At 44.3% G+C, this 25,606-nt stretch overlaps 1 protein-coding gene across 11 annotated transcripts in view; it reads right to left on the minus strand.

The window, feature by feature from the left end:
- The window catches only part of PTK2 (protein tyrosine kinase 2), a 254,857-nt gene that overhangs the window by 63,154 nt on the left and 166,097 nt on the right, over positions 1-25,606 (minus strand). For 8 of the 11 annotated variants that reach the window (XM_079106752.1, XM_079106751.1, XM_079106749.1 and 5 more), the window contains 7 exons: positions 12,421-12,477; positions 10,927-10,947; positions 9,784-9,881; positions 5,223-5,307; positions 2,958-3,058; positions 1,333-1,448; positions 425-525 (listed from right to left, as the gene is read on the minus strand). In XM_079106752.1, the coding sequence (XP_078962878.1) occupies positions 425-525; positions 1,333-1,448; positions 2,958-3,058; positions 5,223-5,307; positions 9,784-9,881; positions 10,927-10,947; positions 12,421-12,477 (579 nt within the window). Of the gene's footprint in view, positions 1-424; positions 526-1,332; positions 1,449-2,957; positions 3,059-5,222; positions 5,308-9,783; positions 9,882-10,926; positions 10,948-12,420; positions 12,478-18,004; positions 18,023-19,025; positions 19,110-25,606 lie in introns of those variants that run through there. The other 3 variants (XM_079106750.1, XM_079106746.1, XM_079106748.1) reach the window with 2 other exon arrangements.

The raw sequence follows: 25,606 nt of genomic DNA on the forward strand, positions 1-25,606 counted from the left end.
TGTTTACTTCACTGTTAAGGAAGTTATTCCTGTATGTGGCTGGTAAATACCTCTCTTACCCTATACTTTGTCTTCTCATTCTCTTGACAATGCAGAACAAAAATTACAAATTGTAATGTGGTCTAATTTATCAACTTTTCCTTCCTTTTGATAACAAGTTCAAGGATTCTTTGGCTCTACAGTCTAAAGATTTATGTTTTTCTTCTATAGGTTCTATGGTTTTCTGTTCCATAAGCCCATGATCCATTTTGGATCACTCTGGGTGAGGACATCCCCTTCCCTAACACCTTTGTGGACAAGGCCATCCCTCCTCCACCAAATCCATCTTACACTTAAAGAAAGCACGCTGGAAAAGACGTTTTAAAAGAAATATCAATACATTAAAGATCTGGAGTCTATTTTAATTATTGCTTCAGTTTCTTACCTTTGTAGTAAGTACTATCTTCCATGTACCGGGATAATCCAAAGTCTCCTAATTTTACACAATCATTTGAGGATACCAGGACATTCCGAGCAGCAATGTCCCTGACAAGAAAGAATTTGGGACAATAAATTATAACACAATTAAAAAAACAAACCCATAAACTCATCTATACTATAAAAACATATTCTCACAGGTACACTTTGAAAGACAGTTTAGAAACACTGCAAATAGATTTGTTATAAGCTAAAGAACATGATTTTACTTCTCATGTATTCCTTTTGGTAGATATTTACTCATGAATATGTTGATAGTTAAATAATGGAAAAACATATTCTAAATGATGAAAATGCTTATTAACGTCTCATAAAATTGTATCATCAGCTGCATTAACATAGACATGCACAACGAGGGTTTCTAACTTCACCAGTACTAAAGAGATCTTGTTAAATAACGTAAAAGACTTGTGAGTGATTTTGTGGATACAGCTTGTTTCAAAGCCGGACAACAAAATAGTAACTAACACAACACTTGGCAAACAGGTCTTAAGGACTTTCACTTGGTATTCAAACTGGAGCCACAGATTATAAACGGAAATTCACAGAAGGCCAACAGATGTTGCTGGTAATGCTGTGGTGTCCTGGGGTTATCTGTTTTGGGGACCCTTTCTACATGTGCACTGCTCTAGTGTCAAGTATACACTCTTTACTATATTTGTGGAAGGAATAAATGTCCTGAAAGGATCCAAGAAAAACCTTTAATCTTATATTGCCAAGCCAGGCACTTTCCTCTGCAGGACATGACTTGACAGGACTGTGCAGCAGATTTGAGAAGTACAAAAGGTTCTGTGGGAAGGGGAGCATGTTTCCCACCCACTCAAGGTACTTGGCGGCTTCAGGATCATGTCTCACCTGTGTACAAATCTTTTGCTCTCCAGATATGCCAGTGCGGTACTGAGCTGATAGGCATACAGGATCAGAGATGCCAGATCCAAGCTGTATTTCCTTACTTGCAAAAATGACCTCAGCTTTGGGAACAATAGCCAAGATAAAAAAAAGAGAAAGAGACAGAAAATATAAACTCAACAGCCTAAAAGTACACACATCCCAAACACACTTTAATACTATGAGATAGCTTCACTTTTCCCCTTATTCAAAAAAAGTAATGAATGAAACATTTTAACTAATAAATTGTAGTTAATCATTATTTCAATCCTATTGTAAAATTAGAAACATTATGCCTATATACAAATTTCTAAAACATTATAGAAAGAGATGCTTCAGGAGAATGATTAGAAACACAGAATAAAGTACTGCTAATAATAACAGGGACCCCAAAGATGTAGCTAGTTTTCAAATGAACCTAACACACACGCACAGGCTATTCACCTCCACTGCAAAACTCAGTGTGGCTCAGGGCGGGTATGCCATGCAGCCGGGAAGATAGGATGAGAGGACAGGAAGAAGGAAACCCCCCCATGGTTTGGAGACAGAAGGGTGCAGTGGTCAGGTGTTGAGTGCTCACCCCAGGGGCTCAATAGTCTGGAGACTAGACTGACACAGTAATTTAGCTACATGTTAACATGGGAAAGAAAGGCACATGGTTTTATTAACACCCTAGAAAATTGGCAAATAAAAGACAAATAGTTAGCATTAGGGTCTTAAGCCGGAAAATCCAGCAAACTCTCCAAAAGCAAAAGCAGAAAAAAGTCAGGGGAAAAAATCTACATAAACACTTCATTTGTCTTGGAATTGTACGCAGAGGAAGATGGTAGGCTGAGCTGACAAAAACAGCACTCCCACCTGGCCAGGCTCAGCAGCTGGGGGTGGGCACGAGAGCTGTTTCCAGCAAGTTTCCAGGTGCTCCGACTGATTAAGGTTTCTGTAATCTGGAGAACGGCAAAGAGGGCCGCTGACTCTCTTGTTACTCACAGTTTTCAAAGAAACTGTGACTAATGGCAGTTGGTCTAAAAGACACTGCAAAGTGAATTCTCAATCAAAACTGTTCGGATTTACCTAAATTCAGCATTAATTTATCTGAACTCTGTTAACAATGTTTCTTCCATCCTTGAATCACTGGGCTAGTTCTTTAGGTAATGGCACCAGAAAAAGAATCCTTTGGTTGTGTGTTATTACCAGTCCTGATAAAATATCTGGATGCAACAGCTGCCAGTATTGTGATGGATTATTTGGGAATTTAGGGACAAAGTTTCTTTTTTCTTGAGACAGAGTCCCCCTACATTGCCAAGGCTGACCTGGAACTCCTGGACTCAAATCAATCGGCCCACCACAGCCTCCTGAGCAGCTGGGACTATGTCACGTGCCACTGCACCTGGCTCAGTGATGAAGATATCTACACTTACATCCTCTGGATGGAAACCACGTATGATTCTGTATGAGAACTCTCCTGAAAACCTACGCTGTCATCTCTGAACTCCACTTTCAGAAGCAAAGGACGTCATGCCCAAACTGCTGGCTGACTGTGACACAGCACGCTATTGAGTGGCCAGCCCAGGCAGGCACAGAGCTCACAGTACCTCTCCCAGCGTGCACAGCTCCATGATTATCCACACGGGGTTTTCTGTGATGACACCAATCAACTTCACGATGTGAGGATGGTCAAACTGACGCATTGTTACTAAGGAAAAAAGTTGTCTACAGTTACACTTTTGCAAACCTTCATTTTTCTCGAAGACCAGTGCAATGAAGGTAAACACTGATGGTGTGGGAACCCAGAGCTCAATGCCACAGGGTGCTCCTGCTCCTAAGTGAGGATGTACTGGCATATGGCTCTCTGCATGCTTATCTGTGGCACAAGACAACCACTGCAGCAAACTCGTGCCAGCGGAGAACAGAAGGTGGATAAATGGTTAAGAAAACACATTCTTTTCCTCTAGGACAAAGCTGCCATAGGTCTACTTTCCAGGTTTTCCTCTGGACATCTGATGAAGTGGGATCATGCTTTTTACTTAACTGGTCAACATGCTCTGTGGTGAAAGCCACCCAACTGGTGCACTGGGAGGGGAGAGAGGGGGAGCGGGAAGCCACTGCAAGGAGTGTCCTTGAGTGTTGGACACTGGCTGGCCAGCTCCCTGCAGTGCCTGAAGCCATGTCTGTGGGAATTACTAATTGGGAAGCAAGGGTTCCTGCATCCAGCACTGGGGCCCTGTCCCCTTGCATGTGACTGGCTGCTCTCGTGGCCCTTCGGCAAGTACGTCCTTGGGGATGGGCAGGTCTTTGGGACAATGCCTGATGTGGCCTTGCTGCCCTGCTCTAGTTCTGGTCCTGCGAGGCTCTACTGCAGCCCATAAGGTTTGGCCACCGGCCTGGGCCAAGATGACCACCAGGGTTGCATACACACAAGGCACACTGACTCTGGGTATGTGCTTGTTCATGATTTCTAGAAGTCACGTGCACTGTGATAGGACTAACAAGACATAGATGTCTTCACAGAACTACAGGATGGCAAAACAACTCAAAGCAACTTCAAAGTGACCGAGTCCGGTGGCAATGAAAACACCTGGATTTCACAGACTATAGAACTGAAAATAAAATAAGCCCAAGATATTGTGATGTCAAGCAATGACATTATGATAATAGCAGCAGTGATTTTCTTTTAACATTACCAATTTGTTATGAAAAAACTGGCGTTTGAATGTTGTCAGAAATAATTGTGAAAGACTAAAATGGGACCCCAAATACTAGCACCCAGCTCATTCATGTATCTCACTACTCCTAAGTTGTAGGAACTGATAATAATGTGTAAAACTCTTGTCCATAAAAACACAACTCAGTTCTGTGAGGGAAATAAAATAAAATCTGCACATATTTTAAAAATCACCTCAGAATTGCATATTCTTTACAGATGCAGGGCTTTTGGAATTCTCTTAAACCAGCCGTAACATCCTGCAGGTTACCTACTGACTTCACCGCCTTCTGTCCCACTCTTTCTGTCTTCAGTTAGGGAAACGCTATGACCACGTCCAAGGAATAGGCCCCGCAAAATCTGGAGGCTGCGCTCCAGACCAGCAAGCTGGATGTCTCCCAGGTCTTTTTCTCAAGCTGTCATCCCGATTGGCATAGGCATGGGGCCACAGTGACACATGGCCCAGAGCCAGGCATGCTTGGAGGTGGGTCCCAGGTGCTCACGGACCCTGTGGGTCCTGCTGACGCACCTCGAGTTTCTCGCCAAGTCGCCTCACCTTCACGTGACATGACTTGGATCCCTACAGTTCTGTGGGACACACCCCCAACCACCAACGTTTCAAGAATGAGTCCTGGTAGCTTTGGTTTTGTCTGACATATAAACGCCCAGTACAAAATTCAAAGCGTATCCTTAGATTTACTCTTGTCAGACTCAGGTTACCGTGTGGGTACTCTGTCATCTTTGGATGAACATTTAAGCACCCAGTGTATTTACATTTATTTTCAGTCTAGTGTTGGTATTTACTATCACTTTTGGTTTTATGCAATCTTCACATATAATCATCAAGACTTTTGTGTCTCCTCTGATGTAATTACTAAAATATCAACTGCACAGGGCTGAGGGCACAGGAGTGTCCTGTACCAAAGCACAAGGGGGAAGTGTCTCTTCTGCCCTAATGTGTGAACACCAGTCTCACTGGGGAAACTCTGCAGGTGTGTACCTGTTCAAATCCAGGTATCTACTTGCAAGGCAAAATGGTTGAGTACAGTTATCTCATAGAAGTCAAAACATATTTTTTCTTACTTCTGCAGAGACAGTTTAGAGTTCACAGACAGAAAGTCAAATGAAGTTCCACAGAAATTTTCTAGAGACTTACAGGCTTCTTGAAGGAATTTCTCTCTGACGCTGTCCGAAGTACAGTTTTTACATGTTTTAATTGCAACCGCCAAAGCTGGATTCTCCTGTGTTAGGGAAATCAGAGAATCACGCACATGCAGAGAAGTTCTCTATCAACAGGAAAATTCATGAAAAGCTGTTTCTTTTGCAACTATATGGATTCTGGACCAGACATAACTGGCATCACAGAATCTTGAAGAATGAGAGAAATCCTTAAATAAAAATACTCTGTGAAGAATCCTCTGAGCAAAATGGACACACAGGCGAGGCTGCAGACACTCACTCAGTGTGTGGCGTGTCACTTGGTAGAGGTTGTTCTAGGTACACAGGAGGTGCCTGTCCCTGCTCTTGTCCAGTTTACCTCCCAGGGAAGAACTGTCAGTAAACAGAGCCAGTCGATTGCCAGAGGGGAGATGAGGACATGTAGGTGGGGTGGTGGCTGCGTAGGAGGAGGCCTCCAGGAGAAGGGAGGAGAGTAAGATCAGAAGGAGGCAAGGCACACACCACAGAGGTTACGCTGGGCCAAGGCGGGGTGCACGTAACCAACTCAGGGGACCCACGTGGGCGTGAGGCTGGAGCTGGCCTGAGAGTGGAGGGCCCTGACTGGAGGGCTTCTAGGCCAACAGAGAGATGTGGCTTTCACACTGAATGAAATGGGAAGCGAGGATAGGGTGTGTGCTGCTGAGGAATGGATGCTGGGAGGCAAACTCAGGCAAGGGAAGCCCCACAGGTGGCTGTCACAGTGAGTCATAAGGTGGCAGGTGAGGGGAGGTTAGATGATGGTGGCCTGGGCAACTGTGGCCATACTGGAGGAACAGAGAGGGCTGGGTTTCTGGAGAGGGTCTGAGGGCAGGATAAAGCTGGCCCCTGTGGACCGGGTAACACAGAGGGAAGCTCTTATTTTTGACCAGAGAAATAGGCAAGTCAGAAGGGGAAGACCACAAGTTCAGCTTTGGCCTTGATGAGCTTGACACATTGGTGACACACCAAGGGAGGTGAAATGGAGCTTAGATGGAAGCCTGGGTGGGCACAGGGATATGGAAGTAGCCAGTCCCTGGGCCTGCAGTCATCAGGGGGACACAGGTCCAAGCTCTCCAGAAATGAACACGTGCCGGGTTGGTGGTGCACGCTTGTGATCCCAGAGATTTGGGAGGCTGAGGCAGGAGGAGTGTGAGTTCAAGGCCAGCCTCACCAACTGAGCAGGGTCCTGCCTCTAAGTAATACATAAAACCAGCCCTTTTTATGTGTTTCTGTGGTTAAGCACCCTGGGTTCAATCCCTGATACCCGCTCCCCCCACTAAAGAAGTTAGGGAGAAAAGAAAATGGCAAAGGAGACTAGGAAGTTGTGATCCGAGGGTAGGAGAAAAACAAGAAAACATGTTTTTCTAGGAGCCCCAAAATTCAAAATATAGAGCTTAAAAAATACAAGAAATATGATACCAGAAATGATCTGCCACTTGTAACAAATCACGAGTCTGGACAGCATTTGAGCGAGCTTATCTCACGCTGGGTTTCGGGTTCCTTTGCCAGAACACCTTCACTTTACTTCACACAAGGTACTTTAACAAAGTGCCTCACATTCTGATACAGAGGCAGAAGGGGAGGAAAGGAAGTGTGGAGGAGAGCAAAGGAGAGCAGGGGGGCATGTGTGAAGGTTCAGAAATGCTAAATCATGTCTCCATCTCATTGTTGCTGCAACAGCCAGAGATATCTGGTGGGGGTGAGGGTGGGAGTGATGCTGTCCCAAGTCCTCCTTACTCCCCTGCACCTCTCTGTTCCCTGCCTAGCTTCTCCATAGCTCTTGCACATCCTGGCTTTACATAAGCAGATTCTCCAGGGCTGACAGATTAGTTTTTTTTAACTCTTAAAGCTCATGACAGGTGGAGTCCAGGACAGGCATCGTGAAGGTGAGTCAATAGAGGCTGGAGTATGGAGGCTGTCCATGGTCCTGCTGCCAGCAGGGGCTGGTCCTTCGGGCACTATATTAAGAGTGAATTAGGGTAAGCAGGTGTGGTGGTGCACACCTGTAATCCCAGTGGCTCCAGAGGCTGAGGCCTGAGCAATTTAGTGAGACCCTGATTCAAAAATAAAAGATAAAAAGGGTTGGATGGATGTAGTTCAGTGGTAAAAATGCTCCAGAGGTTCAATCTGCAGTACCAAAAACCAAAACACAACAAAAACAAAACAAAAACCAACAACAACCAAACATGCAAAACCAAATCCCCTTAAAACAAAACAAAGAAAAACAATAAAACAAACAAACAAAAAACAAAACAAAAACCCCAAAACCAGTGAATGAGGATAATTGGATAATCTGTAGTTGTGACAAGAAGCAGGTGGTAACAACAGCTTGGTGACACAGTACCCATTCTGGGTAAAAGTCAGTCTGCAGCCAGGATGGCACTGTCACTTGTCCCAACGTCTGGTTCGGAAACAGAGCCCACAGCTAACTTCTTCCAATGCCTGAAGCTTGCTGATTTCAGCTTCCTCTCAAGACAAGTTACCGGGCTGGGTTGTAGCTCGTGACAGAGCACTCGCCTAGCACGTGTGAGGCACTGGGTTTGATCCTCAGCACCACATATAAGTAAATAAATAAAATGAAGGTCCTGTGTCCATCTACAATGTGTGTGTGTGTGTGTGTGTGTGTGTGTGTTTAAAGAGCAAGCTACCTAGCTATGGGAGTGGTTTTTTTAAGCATGGCCCTCAGGTGGGAGAGACTGGCATCAGGGTGCCTGGGAAGACAAGATGCTCTCATCCTTCCAGTGCTGGGCACCAGGACTCAGTCCCAGCTTACCTCTATGTAAGCAAACTCATCTGTGCAAAGAACTCAAATGCTATTTGCACATCAGCCTGAAAGCAGCATCCCAGCCCCACCTTCCCTCTTGGCCAGATCCAGCATTGAACCCACCTACTCCTGTCTCCCCTGGAGCGGAAATGCTATGCTACACCATGAGGGTGCACCTCATGTGGCCACCTGACTGGGTCCTGAGGTGCCCGGATATCTGGTCCAATGTTATTCCAGACATTTCTGTGAGTTTAACATCCAAGTTGGTAAGCTTCCTAAAAGCACACTGCCCTCTGCGACATGGACCCTGCATGAGGAGGAGATGCTGCCTGACAGTTGCCAGACTGGGATAGGGCCACGTCCTGCCTTCAGACCTGGACTGCTCTCTACCCTCTCAGTCTTCGGGTCTTGACTAGACTACACCACTGGCCCTCTTGTATCTCTGGCTTGGCGAGTGCAGGTCCCAGGAAGTGTGGGCTTCCACGGCCATGTGAGTCAACTGCTTACATTAGGTCTTTATGTGGGTCAAATCCTGCTGGCTCTGCCTCTGGAGAGCACTATCAAATCTGTATCTTCCAGAGTCTCCTCCATCTCACTTAAAGAAACAGGCTCATATAGATGCTTATGGCAGACAGCCAGGAGCTATGGTGATTCTTCTGTCCCTGTGCCTGCCTGGTCCTCTAATAAAGGAGCAGGCCTCACCACTCCTACCTTCACTGGGGGTAGGTAGGATCCGGCTGCCTCACTCCACTGGGAGCTCTCCAGTGCCACCACCAGCACCCCTGGAGAGTAGCTGTTGCCACCTTACTGCTGCCCACTCTCCACACAGCAGGGACACGTTTGAAAACGGCTACTAGATCATCTCACGAAGCCCCACCCTCTCCTTTGGGCCCTAGGCCCCACTTCCACCAGCACCTCCTGCCCAGCCTCATCTGCGTGCTCCTACACTCTCCTGTTGCAATACAGAAACATCTGTGACATAATGGGAGCCCTGTATTTTTCTGGGGCCAGGATTCATTCAACAAGTGTTTAGTAAACACTACACTGAGAATATTTAAAAATTTTTCTTACTATTTTTGCAGCTAAAATGGACTTATTTTTAAAGCATGACTGATTTAAAGTCCACCATTAACTGTGTGACCCTGGCAAGACACTGAGCTCTGGGAACTGTACAAGGCTCTTATCAGGAACTATAGGGATGGGAGGAAGCCAGAGGTCACCTGGCTTAGTAGCTGGAATCTTCTTGCCTCACAGGCATTACATCCAGGTCTAAGTTTAGATCCAATGCTCTTCTACCACATTCTGCTTCAAAAAGCAGAGTTAGGAGAATAAGAAAGATGAATATGGACAGAGTTAAAAAAAAAAAAAGAAACTGGAAAAGAGTAAACAGAAAAAATAAGTAAGTTCTATAATTTGATATGAGCACAAAGTAAAGGCTTCCAAAGTTGAACTTTAAAAAAGTGAACTTCTGTTTATCTACGTGGTGGCAATTATCCATTGTCCCTGATTAACCACCCCCCAAAACAAAAAAACAACAGTCTATAAACCTTGGTTATGAAAGTACCATTCCCTGCTGTGTGTGTAGAGGATTTAACAAATTGGCAGACGTGGAAGGAAGGGCAACAGCACAGCAGGGCAATAAGCTTCCAGAAAGACAATGTGAACCTCCAGAGGACTTGGGGCTCCTGAAGGCAAAGAGGCAGTTTTCACTTGACAGTCAAAATTAGCACATATTTTGAGAGGTCATAAGACTTACTGGACTCATGTATACACCTTGATGTACATCTCCAAACTGGCCTTCTCCAATACAGCGTCCCAGTTCTATCCTTTCTCTTTGAATCTCATAGTCCCTGGCTGCAAAACATGACCGTGTCAATACATACGGAGGCACAGCACTAAATGTAGACACAACACTCGGCACATAGTTTCATTATGAGCAGAAACTTCATCTGTGGCACATGGATACACAGAGGTGCTTTTAACTGAGTGGAAGTCTCTTAAACAATACTTTAAAAGGAACTTCTGTTCAGTTATGACATTGGATGAATATAAAAATGAGTTTTATTACACATGATTTTTTTTTTACAGTAGGAGTCTTTTGAGTATCTGATTTATTTGATATCTGTTTGGTAGTTCTCCAAATAATTGCTCTAAGTATTAAAGTGTATGCTTCATTAATAAGAGCTATTAGTTTGGGTATTAATGTAGGAAGCCTAAAAACAATTATTTAAAGCAATTATTTTGCAAATAACTAGTTTATAAATATGGAAGCAATATAAAACTGTTAAACTTTATGCTTTGAAAGTTTAAGAGCTTTCCACTTCATTATAACCCTATCTCTAGATTATCATGGAGCTAAGAGAGTTTAAAGAGGCAGTTTCTAAAAACCAATTTCAAAATTAGATGACATGGAATCAAGGCTGAACATACCAGCATAAACTTGTGCCTTAAATATGAATTATACAAGATCAGTGTCTTGGCAGGCTACTGAGGCACACAGAAAGAAAATACCCTCTAGGAATAGAATAGATTGAATTCCTATTCAATTATTAACTTGGTACTTTGATTTATTTCCCATAAGAAATTTATCCCCATAACCAGGGCTGTATATATTCCATTAGTGCAATCACCAACAGAACAAATCAATAGCCAAATGTCTTAAAACATTCCCCTGGGTGATCAAATTGTATAAATCAATTGTATATACACATTGAGCCAATATTTTAGATAGTTGTTTTCCTCTTTAAAATCAATGTAGCTAGTAATTCTATTGATTTAACAGAATGAGTAAACCAATGATAAATAGTTTAAAATAAGTTAACTGAAAACTGAAACATCCCGTATCACTCCACGGTTGCAATTGCAAGCAAATGCAGTTATTTCAAAGGAATCCTGTTACCTTCATCTATTCCATAGCTTTCTGTATTGCAATTAAGAGAGAAAAAAATTGAAGACCTTGCTTAGAAATAACTAATAGCAATTAGGTTAACAACAAAAACTTGGAGAGTATATTTCAATAATATTTACTTTATTATTTTAAACTCAAATATGAATTAAAAAGAGAACTAAATACGAGTAAAAACTAAATATCCTTAAGTTAATTTGATGTTTTTAACATGTCTTTAAATCCCTATCTCATAGATTCCTATCTTTTAATTCATTTTTTGTGAGGTTTGGGTAAAAGGTAGCCATGTTAGAAATTCATCTTTCGATTATGAATACTAAGTAAATAAATTATATATGTATGCATATATATAAATGGATTCTCTGTAGGAATGTACAAATGTCTAAATGCCAATCAAAAAACTAACCTTAAACTTAAAACATTTTTTTCAAATTGCCACTGGCCGTTAAAAAGTATACATTAATTTGCAGCTCTTGCCTTGGTTTTAATTACTTTGATAAAAATGATCCCCCACCCCCTGTATTGGGAATTGAACCCAGATGTGCTCTACCATTGTGCTATATCTCAACTCCCCACACTTTTTGAAGACAGGGTCTTGCTAAATTGTGGAGGTGACCCTCCTGCTTCAGTCTCCAGGGTGACTGGGATTAAAGATGCGAGCCACCATGCCCATTGTGATTGGTGACTTTTGAAAGGTCAGTGTGGCCTGCCCAGGAATATACCTGACTTAGAGGCCTAGTTGTTTCTCTTTAATTTGGTAATGTTTCTTCCTTGTATATACAAAATTCGAATGAGAACACTTTAAAAAACATTTACAAAACAGAATAAAAAACCTAAAACACTTAGTTCTATTGATATTGGGACATCTGAATGTCAGGTAAAGCTGCTGAGGTTGCTTTAAAAGGTGGGATTAAAATCTTTTTCCTTGTTTTTTACAAAAACAAAATTTTTAGGACTTATCCAGTTCCAGAGTTAGGGACGATACACTCCAGAGCCAGAGCTGGGGGGCGGGAGTCCAGATTTTCCTCCGTCAGTAGCTGCATAGCTGTAGAGGAAGAGTACCTTGCCACTTCCAGGTGGCAGGAGTCCCTTCCATGGAGGGCCTGGACGAAGGCTGGAAGCTGCTGGTACTGCTCAGTCAACCACAGGAAGGAATGATTTCAAGGGGAAGTGCAATTCTTTGAATGTGTATGTGTGTACTAAACCTTTAAGAATACTAATTTTCTACAGACAGAAAGTCCTCTAATAAAGGTTGTTATGTTATCACAGAGTTAGAAAGACTACAAAAATTCTCTATCTAAACTACAATAATTATTTGCTTTAGGCTTCTGATCTTATAAGGGTGCATATATAGAATTCTAAAGGTTGGAAAGAACATTTCTGTTAAGCACAAAATAAAGTTCTCAGAGGACAATAAGTACCTAAAACCTATAACTGTGAGGCACTGTCTGTCCAGCCCAGCAAGCACACAGAGAGAAGAGCACTTACTCGAGGGCATGGTGTACGTATCTTCTTCATCGATTATCTCTGCGTAATCGTCTGTCTCTGTGAAAAAGGAAAACAGATATGTTGGCAGAGCTTAAGTACTTGACCTCTTGGCTTTTGATACAATTTAAAAAGGCAAAACAATCTGTCTATACCCTCTCCCATGCTGAAAATACTCAAATTCTTAAAATACTCAAATTTTGCTCACAAATGAGTCATTTATGGAAATAAAAGTGACATCACTGTCACTGTTATAATACAGATTTGTTTCTCAGAGAGCAAACAGGATAACACAGAAAGCCCTTGTTAAAAAAAAGACATGAGACACTGCCTGATTCAAATTACCCAACCTGTGCTCACTGCTGAGCTTTCCCGACACCAACAGCACTGTGTCCAAACACACAAGTCTACACTCCTCCTCCTGGAAAAGGAGAACTCTTCACTGCTCCCAGAGGGCCACTAAACTCTCTTGCAGAGACCTGAGGGCTGGCTGTGGGGCCCGAGAAGCCAGCACCACCTGCTTGCCTCTGATGCCCTCAATGCTTCACTCAGCTGGTGCCTGTAACTGCAGGAATTCAGTTCTCAATGGGTATCACCATTAAAAACAACTGCAAAAATTCTGGCTGGCAGAATATAATGCTAATAAATCAATTCTCTTTTACACATTTATGTAAACTATTCTGGAGAGGTGAACATTATGTATTATCCTTATGTTTATTAAGTAATGCAATTTATAGGATTAAAGAAAAAAATTTTTAATCTACCCCACACCTTAGTCTTTCATTTCTATATTTCTCCCAACACTTTTTTCTTCTTTTTTGGCAGTGCTGGGTTGGAACCAGGGCTCACACATGCGAGGCCAAGCCTCTACCAGTGTGCTACCCCCCAGCCCTGTGATTATTTTTATTTTAAGACAGAGTCTTGCTAAATTGCCTAGGCCGACCTTGGATTGCCTCAGCCTCCCAAGCTGCTAGGATGACAAGCATGCACTACCGTGTCTCGCTATCTTTTCTCCTGTTCTCAAGAGAATATGAAGAACAATAAACTGGCAACCTGTAGGCCTGCAGTCTGCTTCTGTGTAAGATGGTTTATCAAAAGATGTTGTGGAAAGGACCTGGAGCTTCAGAGGGAGCTGCTCAGGTACCTACAACAATGATGACTAAGAGGGGACAGAGCTGAGAGGATGGAAGCAACACATGCCCAGATGGGCACCCACTCAACACTTCCTCTTCTTATTCTGTAATTCAGCAGGCCGGCTCAACTTCCTGACACTATCCTCAGAAAATGAACGCCACCAAGGTTGCCTTTCCACAAACAGCAGCCCCAGCTCCCTCCCTGTCTCCTTTCATGCAGGTTGGCACGTGTCTCTGGCTGACCCTGGTGGGGCAAGTATGGGCAGAGCTGCTCGGACTTCTTGCCTCTGCTGTCCTCCCCATGACCCTGACCTCCAGACTACTAAAGGCTCTTCGACGACCCTGCCCTCACTCTCAGTCTGACTCAGCAGATGCTGCAGACTCCACAGGAGCCTGTGAAGAAGAGCAATGGCCACACCCACCCAAGGCTTACCACCTGCTAAAGCTCATTTTGGCTCACAGCCAATTCTGGTTTCAGCCCATGTGCCACCTATTCAGAGACCTCTCCCCAAGCTAATTTGCCCTATCCCCATGTTGCTGGTCATGTTCTTGACTCATTGTCCTCTTGCTGCCCCCCTCCCGTTACTGATCTGTATACCTCTTGGAAACAGAGTGCCCTGGAGCACAGCTCTTGTGCATCTTGTTTACCTCTCTGTCCTCAGCATGGAGAACAGTGAGTGGCACAGAGCAGGTGCTCAGGAGATACAGCTTCTCAAGAAGATGAGTGCACCAACAGACTGAGTGGTGGCAGATTCCAGAACAAGGGACAGGCACAGCACACACATGGATGCGGGGGAGTCACTTCCTGGTTATGCGTCAGGTGTGCCCTCCTGTGCAGTGAGAGCGTGGTGTCTGCACCGGGTTGTTATGAGGACTGCAGGGGGTGGTGAGCACATAGCCCGGCACCCACAGACTGCGGAGAGGGGGCTGCTCTCTCGCGGCTGTCTTGTTCCTGTGTTCTGATCCCTCCAGCCAGTCTTACTGTGGCTGAAACACCTCTGAGGACTGTCTCAACTCCAGGCAGAGGTGCCGGCCCCTGAAATAACTGGAGTGTTTTGAAGAGTGATGAGACTTGTACAGGAAACCCCTAGGGAGCCCACTGGCCCTCTGGGAATCAGCTGCACTACTGGGGCAGGTGCGTGCTCTACAACGCCAAGTACAGAGTGTGTGTACCACGTGAACCGCAGGGGGCGGTGCTTAAGGAGCTGAGTGAGCACCAACAGGCACATGGGTCTGCGAAGCTTTGCAGTGGCAGTTCTTGACATATTTCTCTTAAGAATTACTGATCTTGTGATATTGATTGGGTTATATTTTTTCCCCTGGCTTTTAGGATCATGGGATACTGTGACAGTCAATGAGGTGAGAACTTTCTCTCTTTCTGCCATGCTCATGGCCTTAGGCCTGCTGGGCAAGTGCCCTACCACTGGGCATCCCCAAGTCAGGAATTTTTATACTTACAGGCCCTGATAAACTGGAGCCCCACCTGAGATTGCTTCCTCCACCCCCAAATGATGGCATCACAGAAGGACAATGCAGGACAAAGGAAACGGTCAAGGATTGGCTAGACCACACTCTACCCTCTTGATGGGGACTGTGAGCTTAGATAGGTGACAGGGTCTACATGGTGCACCCCTTATCGACTGCACTCGGGGGCACTGTTGTCACTCCCTGTTGCCCAGCAGGAGGCTGAGGCATGCAGGTGGGCAGCTTTCCCTGGACCCCACTCAGTGGCTATCCTTGGCCTGGCGCTGCAGCAGAACGTGCTCTACAGTGCTGCATGGGCCTGTACCACCTTTCAAACAGTCCTCTAAACATAATTTTCCCTTCCACAGGGCTGAGTGCTACTCACAGGAAGGCTCAGAGACCTGTGAACCTGGAAGGCAGTTTCAAGATGCCTGGCCCAGGAGTTAAAGGCTTAACTAGAAACATTAAAAGCTGGGTGTGGTGGCACACGCCTGAACTCCCAGCACTTGGGAGGTTGAGGCAGGAGGGTTGCTTGAGTGCAGGGGTTCAAGGCCTGGGCAAACTAAGGAGACCCTGACTCAGAAAAAGATGAATAGATAAATAAATAGAAACATTTTAAAAGGGAGACTCCTAAATTTTAGGTAACATTATTATTTGAATAACATGGTCTCAAAATATGTGGTAAAATTAAAGATTTGTTAAAAGGACAGACACTGACAGCTCAGAAAACAGGGAGAAAATCACTTAGTCATCATTTCAAAGTAATGTTAAAAAGAGACATAAAGTAACTACTGAATGTCAGTATGCACGAAGACATTAACAGTTCATGCTCTGTCACTTAAAAGGGCTGATGCCTCTGGAGCTGATATCAACAGGTTGGTTTGGTGTTTGGGAGGGATGCATCCATAAAGAAAGCATACTATTGCCTGTTTTATAAACAAAAGGAAAGACAGAAATCTCTGAACTCAGAAAGTCCCCAGGTACTGAAAACCAGGGGAGTTTTTCAGTCATGAGGCAGATAATGGGACCTATCTGCACACCTTTTCCTGTCTCCTAGTGGCAGCAATTCTGACAATGTGCTCCCTTGCCTGGCTTCCCCATTGCTCCCAGAAGCATGGGGCTCAGCAAGAGGAGCAGGAAGTCAGGCTGCATCACTCTCCAGCACTGATGTCTTCACAGAGCCCAGGCTATGGGCAACTCGCAAGGATTAACTAATGTCAGTCTTTTATCCAACCACATAATGCAGATGTGCCAGTTGCTCTATAGGCATGTGAAGCAGTAGGAAATTCTTTTCTAGAAGCTGAGGTGAGTCCAGTTTTGCTCTGCAGTACTATCTCGCTACATGATCTATGCTAGGGACTGGTGTTCTTTTTCTACAAGGCCAGGAGGGAAGTGTACAAGACTGTGGTGGTCACCCACTCTGGGGGCAGCACTCAGTTCTGTCTGCATTGCAGGCAGCGAGCAGTAAGGACACCATGTAAGCACGGGTGTGGGGCTGGGTTCCAAGAGAAGTTGACTTACGGGTGCTGAAATTGGAATTCCTCATAATGGTGCTATTTCAAATACTAGCTTTCTTTTGGTATTTTCCATGCAACCATTTAAAAATGTGAAAACACTGCTAGTTCAAGAGGAAGTACAAGAACAGATGGGTCATGAGGGCTTAGTTTGTGTACCCCCCCAACCAAGACCAACTGAGCCAACCCTTAAGACATGGCTATTCACTTGTAAGATGGGTTAAGTATAGTTGTCCTGGCTAATTCACAGTACAGGGATATTCCAGTGTGGGGAAAATATATGAAAATGTTTGCATTCTGTTAATCTGTAGTAACAACACTTTTTCTGAAGATGTTTAAATCCATATGCTTCACAGTAATCCTTACAACCACCCCAGGAGTACTTTTCCAGGTGGAGATGCAGGGTATGAGCAATCTGCTGGAGGTCACTTAAGTCAGCTGGTAACAGGATGAAGCAGGGGACAAGGGTTACACTGGAGCCCAGACCTGGCTACTCCTCTCTGATCTTCAGGTTCTTGATCTGCAAACAGGGCCACCCAGTGATTATTCCTGACTGCTGTGAGCAGGGATCATGTAGGTAAGGTGCTTGTGTGCAGGAAGCTCTCAATGACCCAAACCACTGACTTAATACTACTAGGGATCTATCTAGAAAGGAAGCTCAAATCTTCTGGCTTCAAATCCTATGAAAAACACGTGCAATCCTAGAATCATGCGTGTTTTAGACCCTTCCCTGAGGTTGTGCTGCTCATTCTATGCAGGTGCTCCACACCGCCAATCTATCACAGGAGGAGCAGAGGTGAAATCTTCAGCAAGTGCATTCTTTCACTTAGTCAAGAGGAAAATATACTGTCCACTTTGCTTTAGCTTATAAAATCTCACTCCTTTGGTGTGAGGGACTATAAAGTTCCAAGCAGGCAGCACAGACTGAGAAACATAAGACACTAAATGTGCTTTTAAATTTCCTAGCTTTTAAGTGCTATCGACTGTTTGAGAAAAAAAAAAAAAAATCATCATTAATGCTGGTAATTCCTCTAATTGTTTGTTTGCAAGATTCTAAAATCACTTTCATTCTTTCCTTTCTACTACCTCATTTTTGATCTAAGAGTTATTAATATATACACCTATACTTGCTGTAAATACGGACTATGTGGATCTCTATCACTGTTTTCAAGTGTGACTAATTTTGCTGAAATACCACATTGACAATTTTCTAGAATGCTAAAATTTTAATTCAAAACATCTAGAAAACTCACTATGAACATATTACTCAGATTTCCTGCTGTGACATGACAAGTAAGAGCTAGGTTCACCCTCCGTGCACACCCTGAGCCCTTCTCAGCAGCTCTTGTTCTTATACCACCCACATTTGCTTCTGTTGTATCAAAACCACATTTTTCCTTTCATTAAACACTGCACTGTACTTATTTCCATAAATAATCATCATAGCAGCAACACAAATGTGAAAATAGATTTTACCGTCCCCACTAATTTCATCTGCAGATCCAGGAGGCATGCAAAGAAATGGGGAGCAGGGAACAGAGGGCAGGAGAGACAGGAGGGGAGAGAAGAGAGGGAGACACTATTAAAATGACAAGTCCATCAAATCTTGAGAAAAGTAACAAAATCACCCCCCAGCCTAATTCAACAGGTAGAAGACCGTAGTTACTTGGACTGAAGGATACTATGCCAAATTTTAAGCTATTAACATGTTATACCAAGTTACACGGCAATACTGTAGAGTTTTAAATTAGTTTCTACCACACTAAGTGAAATTAATTTGATAGCCTCTCACAATTAAATGTTAAAAGGGCTTCTACCTCCCTCAGGTAGAATGTGTGTCCTCTTAGATAAAAATGAAGACAAACCAGCCATCACACATATGTTAAAGGGCAAGGGGACCCGCCTGGAGCAAGCCTATTGCAGTGTGCAGTGCTCCAAGCTCTGCCAACAAGTTAAGGCTCCCCTTTAAATTTGTATGAAACAACAAATTTTATTCCAAACATTCTGGAGAAATTATTGTTTCAACAATGTAAGAAAATCATTGCTTTCCTAGAAAACCCTCCAAACAGCATAGCTGCCCCTTCTCTGCAGCATCCCTGAGCACAGGCAGCAGACATGGGCGACTCTGAGCAGCTCCTCCTCATTCAGGTGCATGCTGTGTTAGGAAACCCCAAATGCAAGGAACTAGTCGGGCCCACCCTGTGGGAAAACACGCAGAACGCAAACGGTGGGAAAGCTACTTTTACCCTGTCATGCATTTGAAAACAGCACACAGGCAAACAAAAGTCTACTACTCAAGAGAGCAGCCCCAAGAATGTGAGACACCAAACCTCCCCTAGGTATCACCTCTGGACAGTGGACACCACACACACACACACACACACACACCGACATTCAGTAAAGCTATGAGCTGCTGAGGACAGTCTCTAAGCATCGGTTAGAGTTAGCTTCATGGGTGCTGTGGTTAGCAGGGAACCCTAGCAACAGAGTGCAGTACCGGCAGGAGAAGGTTCATGGGAACAGAAGACCAAGGGGAGAAAGCGCCTAGCTTTCTTAACTTTATGTTGGCAGTGACTGACTCCTTTATAAAGAGGCAGAGGAGGAAAGAGAAAAACAGAAACAAATTATTTCAATACAAAAGATAACCTGTTACATTTAAAGGCACATCTATAAAAACGAGACACAAATTTGCAAATGTTCTTATTTCACTACTGGCAAACCTTATTTAGTACTGTGACTGACCTGCAGCTTTTAAATGCCAATATTTTAAGATATAATTTTCTGTCTTAGCAAAGGTTAGCACTAGACACAGAAGAAGATATAAGGAAACGATCCAGATCTGCAGCCAGCCACTGAAAGTACAGATATGCTTACAAACAACAAAAACCAGTGAGTAATTCAAGAATCAAGAGCATTCAATATTCTTGTGAAAATTTAACATTAACAATAAAGAAAAAATTGTAGAAAACTACTAGATTCTGATTTTGTAAAAGAGTTTTATGAGCAATTTACTCCACATCATCAGCGGAAACAGACTCTCAGACCTGGAGAAGCTCGCCTGTGCTGGCGAGGAGGGTGCCTGCGCGCACACCTCACCTCAGTTACTCACTCACTCACTCCCATACCAAAACTCACTGAGAGGCGTCCCGCTGATTTCAGTGGAGAGGACGCAGAGAGGCAGCGACGAGAGGACGATGACAGCAACAGTGGACAGGCTGATGAAGTCCACGCGAGGGATGAGCTTTAAGACTCAGAAGGAGCCACTGCCGGACCCAGGCAGCACGCAGACACACGCTTGCCACTTCAAGCATGGGCCCCGCAGAAGGCAGACCAGGACCATGTGGCCATCAAGATGATCAAGATGATCAAGCGATGACCTCACTGGCAGTACCAACATATAAGCAGCAGAAACGAAAAGAACTAAGGAGAACACTGATATTTTAAAAATGATTTGTTTTCATTCCAATGATACAATCTCACTGCTTGGTTTGACAAGTCACCTTCTTCACACACCAAAGTCCTGGACCTGCATGTGATGCCCCAGGAACGTCACTTTCCCTGGAATACTGGTGAAGAAGATGGCCTGATCTGACAACTGGATGCTCAAGGGTTGGGTGGGGAGGATTAGGAGGCAAGAGCTACGTGGGACACCCTGGGGTGAAAGAGGAATTGGCACCGTGGACGAGGGCATCCCGTCAGTATTAAATGTGCCGGTTTGGTTAATTCTACTCTGTGTAAGATGAGGCCTGTGATCCTAAGACATACACATTGAGCTACGATATCAACAGTGCACTGGAGTAAACTATCTACGGGAGACTTCAATTTCGCTATTCCTACAAGCGTTCTCTAAGAATAAAATCATGAAAAATAAAAATAAGGGGAACACATGCTGTTTCAGAGAAGAGTCTAGATTCAATCACTGGCACCACCACTCATTTCCCGACTTTGGGAATGTGACTCTGCTTTCATTTCTCAGTTTTCTTACCGGTTCAACCAGGAGGTATCAAGCTACCTCAGGTAAGGAGCCAAAGAGCAACTTTCTGCTACTATGAAGTGAGCAGAAGGAGCTGGACAAGGCAGACATGGTCAGCGTGTGTGCCAGGAACCCAGGGCAGGTCCTGGTCACTGAGCAGTGAGGACATACATGTGCGGGTCCTGGAGTTGAATGTGGGTACTCAAGGAATAAGCTAGAAAAACAGGAGGGCATGGTCTGAGGGTTTTCCTAAAATGAAACTACAGCTGAGTGCAGTGGTACACACCTGTGATCCCAGCTACTAGGGAGGCTAAGGCAGGGTAATCACAAGTTCAAGGACAGTCTGGGCAACCCAGCAAAACCCTGTTCCAAAAATATAAATAAAAAGGGTTGGGGATGTGGCTCAGTTGCAGAACAGCGTCTAATCCCCAGCACTGCCCCCCACCACTGGCACTGCAGTGGGGTTGCAGATAAGACCAAGTATGAGCACTATGGAGTAAGGGGCTGTGAGAAGGGGAGGACAGGCCCCTGGACAGACTGCCAACAGGGAGCAGAGCCTTCTGTGGCAGGCTGGGTGCTCAGAACACAGGTGGGACTTCGATACTCAGGACTCAAGGCTAGCATTTGTGAAGGAGCAACAATGAGAAGCAAGAGGCTCCCTTCACCTCTTGTCCCAGGACTGCGAGGCTCCCGTGGAGGAGCAGTCATTGTCAACAGGGTGCCCAGCATGGTGGCACACACCTGCCACATGTGAAGGGGCACTTTGTACAAGAGGAAGGTGACAGGTTCAGAGAAGAAGCTGTGGGTTAAGAGGAGTGGCAGAAGGCACAAGTGAGGTGTTGGGGGCTAAGAGAGAGCAGAGGAAGGTAGCAGGGATGTTCAGGGTGTCTGGGTGACACAGGAGCCTGAGGCCTCTGCAGGGATAATGGCAAGAGTCCAGGTGGGGGTCACTGCTGACCTTTTGGGCTTTGTCTGCACAAAGCGAGGTAAAGTTCCTTCTGGTCGCTCCTCTCAGGAGCATCTGGTGCTGGGGATGCTGAGCTCTGCACTCTGATAGACAGGCTTCCCAGCAAGTCAGCCCACCTACGGTGGCCATGGGGACTCTGCACCACAGTGTGGAAAATCCATTCATCTATAATGACATTTTAAAAAGACCACCCTAAAGGACAAAAACTACATCTGGCTAGTGAGGTAAAACTTCTTATTTTAAAAACCGGGAATTAAAGAAAAAGAAAGGGCTGTTTTTTCCTGTTTCTCCAGTAGTACACATTCCCCAGGATAAGTGTCTCCAAAAGTATTCCAGCAGAAGGAAGAAAGGAGTAACAGTCTGCACCCTGCCCACTGTGGTCCCTGATGAAAGCCAGGCATGGATGTCAACAGCTGCTAAAACAAAAAAGCGGGATGTTCATGGGAACGTTGTAAGTGACGGACAAGAGGCTGGTGGGACCTAATACACTGATCAATCACCAAGAGAGAAAACAGCTACACATCACTGACGAGCCATTGTCTTTCCTTCTTCCTTTTTCTTGCTTGCTGTACTGGGAATTAAACCCAGGGCTACACACATGCTAGGTAAGTACTCTACCACTGCACTACATCCCAGTCCATTTATTTTTTATTTTGAGACAGGGTCTAAGTTGACAGGGCTGACCTCGAACTTGTGACTCTCCTGCCTCAGCTGGGATTACAGCATCACCGCGTTGAGCACCTGTGAAGCAGTCTTGCTGGAGTATATATATCACTGGCTCTGTAGATCCTAACAACTAGTTTATAGGGACCAAAGGAGCCAGAGATGAACAGTTAAACAAAATGTTGTCACAGAGACATAAATGTGGAGTGTAGGGAGTGCAGGGTGAGCGCCAGCATTTCTTCAAGACTAAACGCCATTACAAAGGACAGGGAGGCCCAGATGCCAGACGTGGCGAGGCAGTGAGCACATTCCACAGGTATCACTTGCTGGACTCCTGTTTGTACAAGGCAAAGTGTGAAGATGGGTCAGTAAGGGAGATTTGAATGCTGGCTGGATATCTGGTAATGTTTTTTAAAGGGTCTAATTTGTAACAAACATAGGTGAAATATGTCTTAGATTTTCTTACAAAAACCAGTGGGGATTATGTGTCTGTGTAATTTGCTGGAGGCAGAAATGAAATAGGCCTGGCCAAGAGTCTCCGCCACAGACTCCGAGTGATGAGCACGTGCAAAATCACGAGACGATTCTATGTTCTCTTCTACACGTGTTGGACATTTTTCATGATGAAAAATTAGGGACATGATTCGAAGATGTAACACATAGCGGACACTTTAATAATTTCTGCTTGCTGCTATTTGTTATGATTCAAGCAGCTTCGATTTTAATCCACAATTGCTCTAGAGTCACTATAGGCTACACAAACTGGGCCCTGAGGTCTAACTCTACAATTATATTTTAAAGTCTCTAGTATTCCTTTAAAGTTTTTCTCTGCAAAGAAAAAATAATGGGGCCATTTGATGTTGGCAATATTTTTTTATATTTAACAAGATGATTCTTGGGCTTCTTTCTTATTAGTTATATGATCTTTAAAAAGATCATTAAGGTTTATTAATGACTGTGTTGAGCAGTTGAGCCTGAAGATTAAGGCGTACACCCAAATACTGCCAACCGTGAAGCACACACTATCAGAAAGACAGAAGCACAATTCTGTTCAAAATACACTCATGAGGCCTGGGGTTGTGGCTCAGCACAGTAGAGCACTTGCCTTAGCACATGTGAGGCACTGGGTTCGAATCTCATCATCACATAAAAAATAAAACAAAGGTAATGTGTACATCTACAACTACAAATATTTAAAAAAAATTCATGAAGCATTTCATTCTTCTGATGTGGAGGTGTTGGGGAGAAGACAAGAATAACTATTCTGGAAAAACTGTTCCTAGGATGGAGGCAAGAGATCTGTGGGGGTGGGTCTGTGAAATCAAAAGTCCTCCCTGCTCAGCTGTTGCTCCTGGCCTCTCCAGGACTGCCCACAGCCAAGGTACCTGGCACTGGGGCTCTCGCAGGGCACATTTCATGGCCAATGGTGTTATCTCAGTGCCTGTGTGATATCTAAGATCCTCAACTCCCAGGAAACCAAAGGAGAGTGAGGTGACTGAGTGGCACCCTTGAATCTGAGGAGTGGCAGGCAGAATTCTGGTGATGCCAAGGGGGGTGAGGGAGGGCTTCGAGGAAGAGGGCAGCAGGGTGGCCTCCTTGGTCACTCACATCCTTACTCATGCACAAGGTCAAAGTGTCTCTGTGAAGCAAGACTGCAAGCTTCCCAATGGCTTAGCATCTCTTCTGATACCAGGCTGATCACAAAACATGAAAGATTACTATTGAAATCAGAAGAATATCCAGGACTCCAAGTACTAGAAACACGTCAGTCATGTGTGAAATCTACCACTTTGTGCACAAAAAAAATTATCAGCAGTATTTTGATTATGTCATAAAGCATGTAATTTACAAAATGACTGTCTTACCTAGTAGGTAAGAATACTCTAAAATTTAAGCAAGGTTTGCTTGTTTGTTTTCCCATTCAAATTCTGAAAAGCCAGCATTTAAATCAAGCATTCAGCAGAAGCGACTACCTTGGGAAACACAGTATTATAAAAATTGTAGTCAGAGTGTAAAACCAGATGCAAGTAGCTCTTTCAAACTTAAATACAGAAAAGACTTTTGAATTTTAGCAAAGAGTCAGTACTCTATTATTCCAGTTTAGGGGAGAGAAAACTATCATGGAATACCCACATGAAAGTATTACTCTGTTCCACACACATCAAGATTTTGGAACGAACCAATGGGATCTAATGAAAAGACAATGAGCCTCTGAGTCCAGGATCTGGGCTCCTATCATGAGCAGCACTAAGCCGGGTTGAGTGCTTAAGCGCCCAGAATGGCAGTTTTCTCACCTGTGGGGTGGAATGTCGCAGGCTGTCCTGCGGCTCCACCTGGGCACGAGCGGGAAGTTCCCACCAAGCACAGTGACTGCTGGGTTCCAATCACACTTCAGCACTACTTGTGTTTACACAGTATGTAAGGCCTGCTGTTAAATGTTTTAATATTTAAGGATAATTTTTGGTTACTAATTTGAAATACCTAAAGAAAATCATGCTATATGGTTAAAAACCAAGCCAAAAATAGGTTATGATTTTTCTTAAGTTTGCAATACTGAAAATAGCCCTAGTGGCACATTTGTACTTTAGCACAAAAGGGCTGGTTGAGACAATCCAACTAAATATTCTTACTGTCAGTGAAAAAGGTCACTATGCTTGTCTCTATGATGAGACACAAAAGAGAAAAACTGCCATCTGTAGTCCTCTTGTGTACCATCCAAACATTAAACAAGAGTCACGGCCAGGATGCAAAGGCATCACAAAGTCAGCTCTGAGCACTGATTTGGAAACATCTGTCTTCCCAGGCACTTTTCTCCTCCTTCCACTCTGTTCCAGCAGCACCACCAAGAAGGGCACGCTTCCCTCTCTGAGCACATGCAGATCCCACACAGCGGACTGACGGCTGGCCTCTCAGATGCACCCTAAGTTCTACCAGAGCTCTACAGTGGTTATGTATTTCTTAAACACTAAATACTTGGTCTTAAAAGTCCTTTAGGCCCTCAGAATAGTATGCCTAGGGAAACACTATTCTGTTAGGTATTTCTGAAAACCTCTGTTAATCTCATTTTCATAGAGAAGCTGCCCAAATTTCAAAGTTAAGACCCTCCAGGAAGAGGATGCACTGTCTGCTAGGTGGGCTGCTATGCAATGGGGAATGGGGATCTGGAGGAACCTCCACCCTGAAAGAGTGCTGGGGGCCAGAGGAGGTAGCATCTGGTAGGAAAGCAGACCATCTCTGCAGCTGGCCTGGCTGGACTGCAGCTCTACCCCACTGGCCTGCACACAAAACAGGCTTGCTCAGGAGTAGAGGCAGATGCCCCAGGGTCCAGCAGTGTGTCAGCACCACAGTCCATATTGGAGGGACATATCCGGGCAGAGAAATAACCTGGGGCAGAGTCTGTTAATAGTACTGGTTTTCCAGGTGTCAGTTTAACAAAGATATTTCAAGAAATGCTGAATTATTGTTTTAAGTGAGT

The sequence above is a fragment of the Sciurus vulgaris genome (assembly GCF_902686455.1).
Source record: "Sciurus vulgaris genome assembly, chromosome: 1".
In the NCBI taxonomy this organism is placed as follows: Eukaryota; Metazoa; Chordata; class Mammalia; order Rodentia; family Sciuridae; genus Sciurus; species Sciurus vulgaris.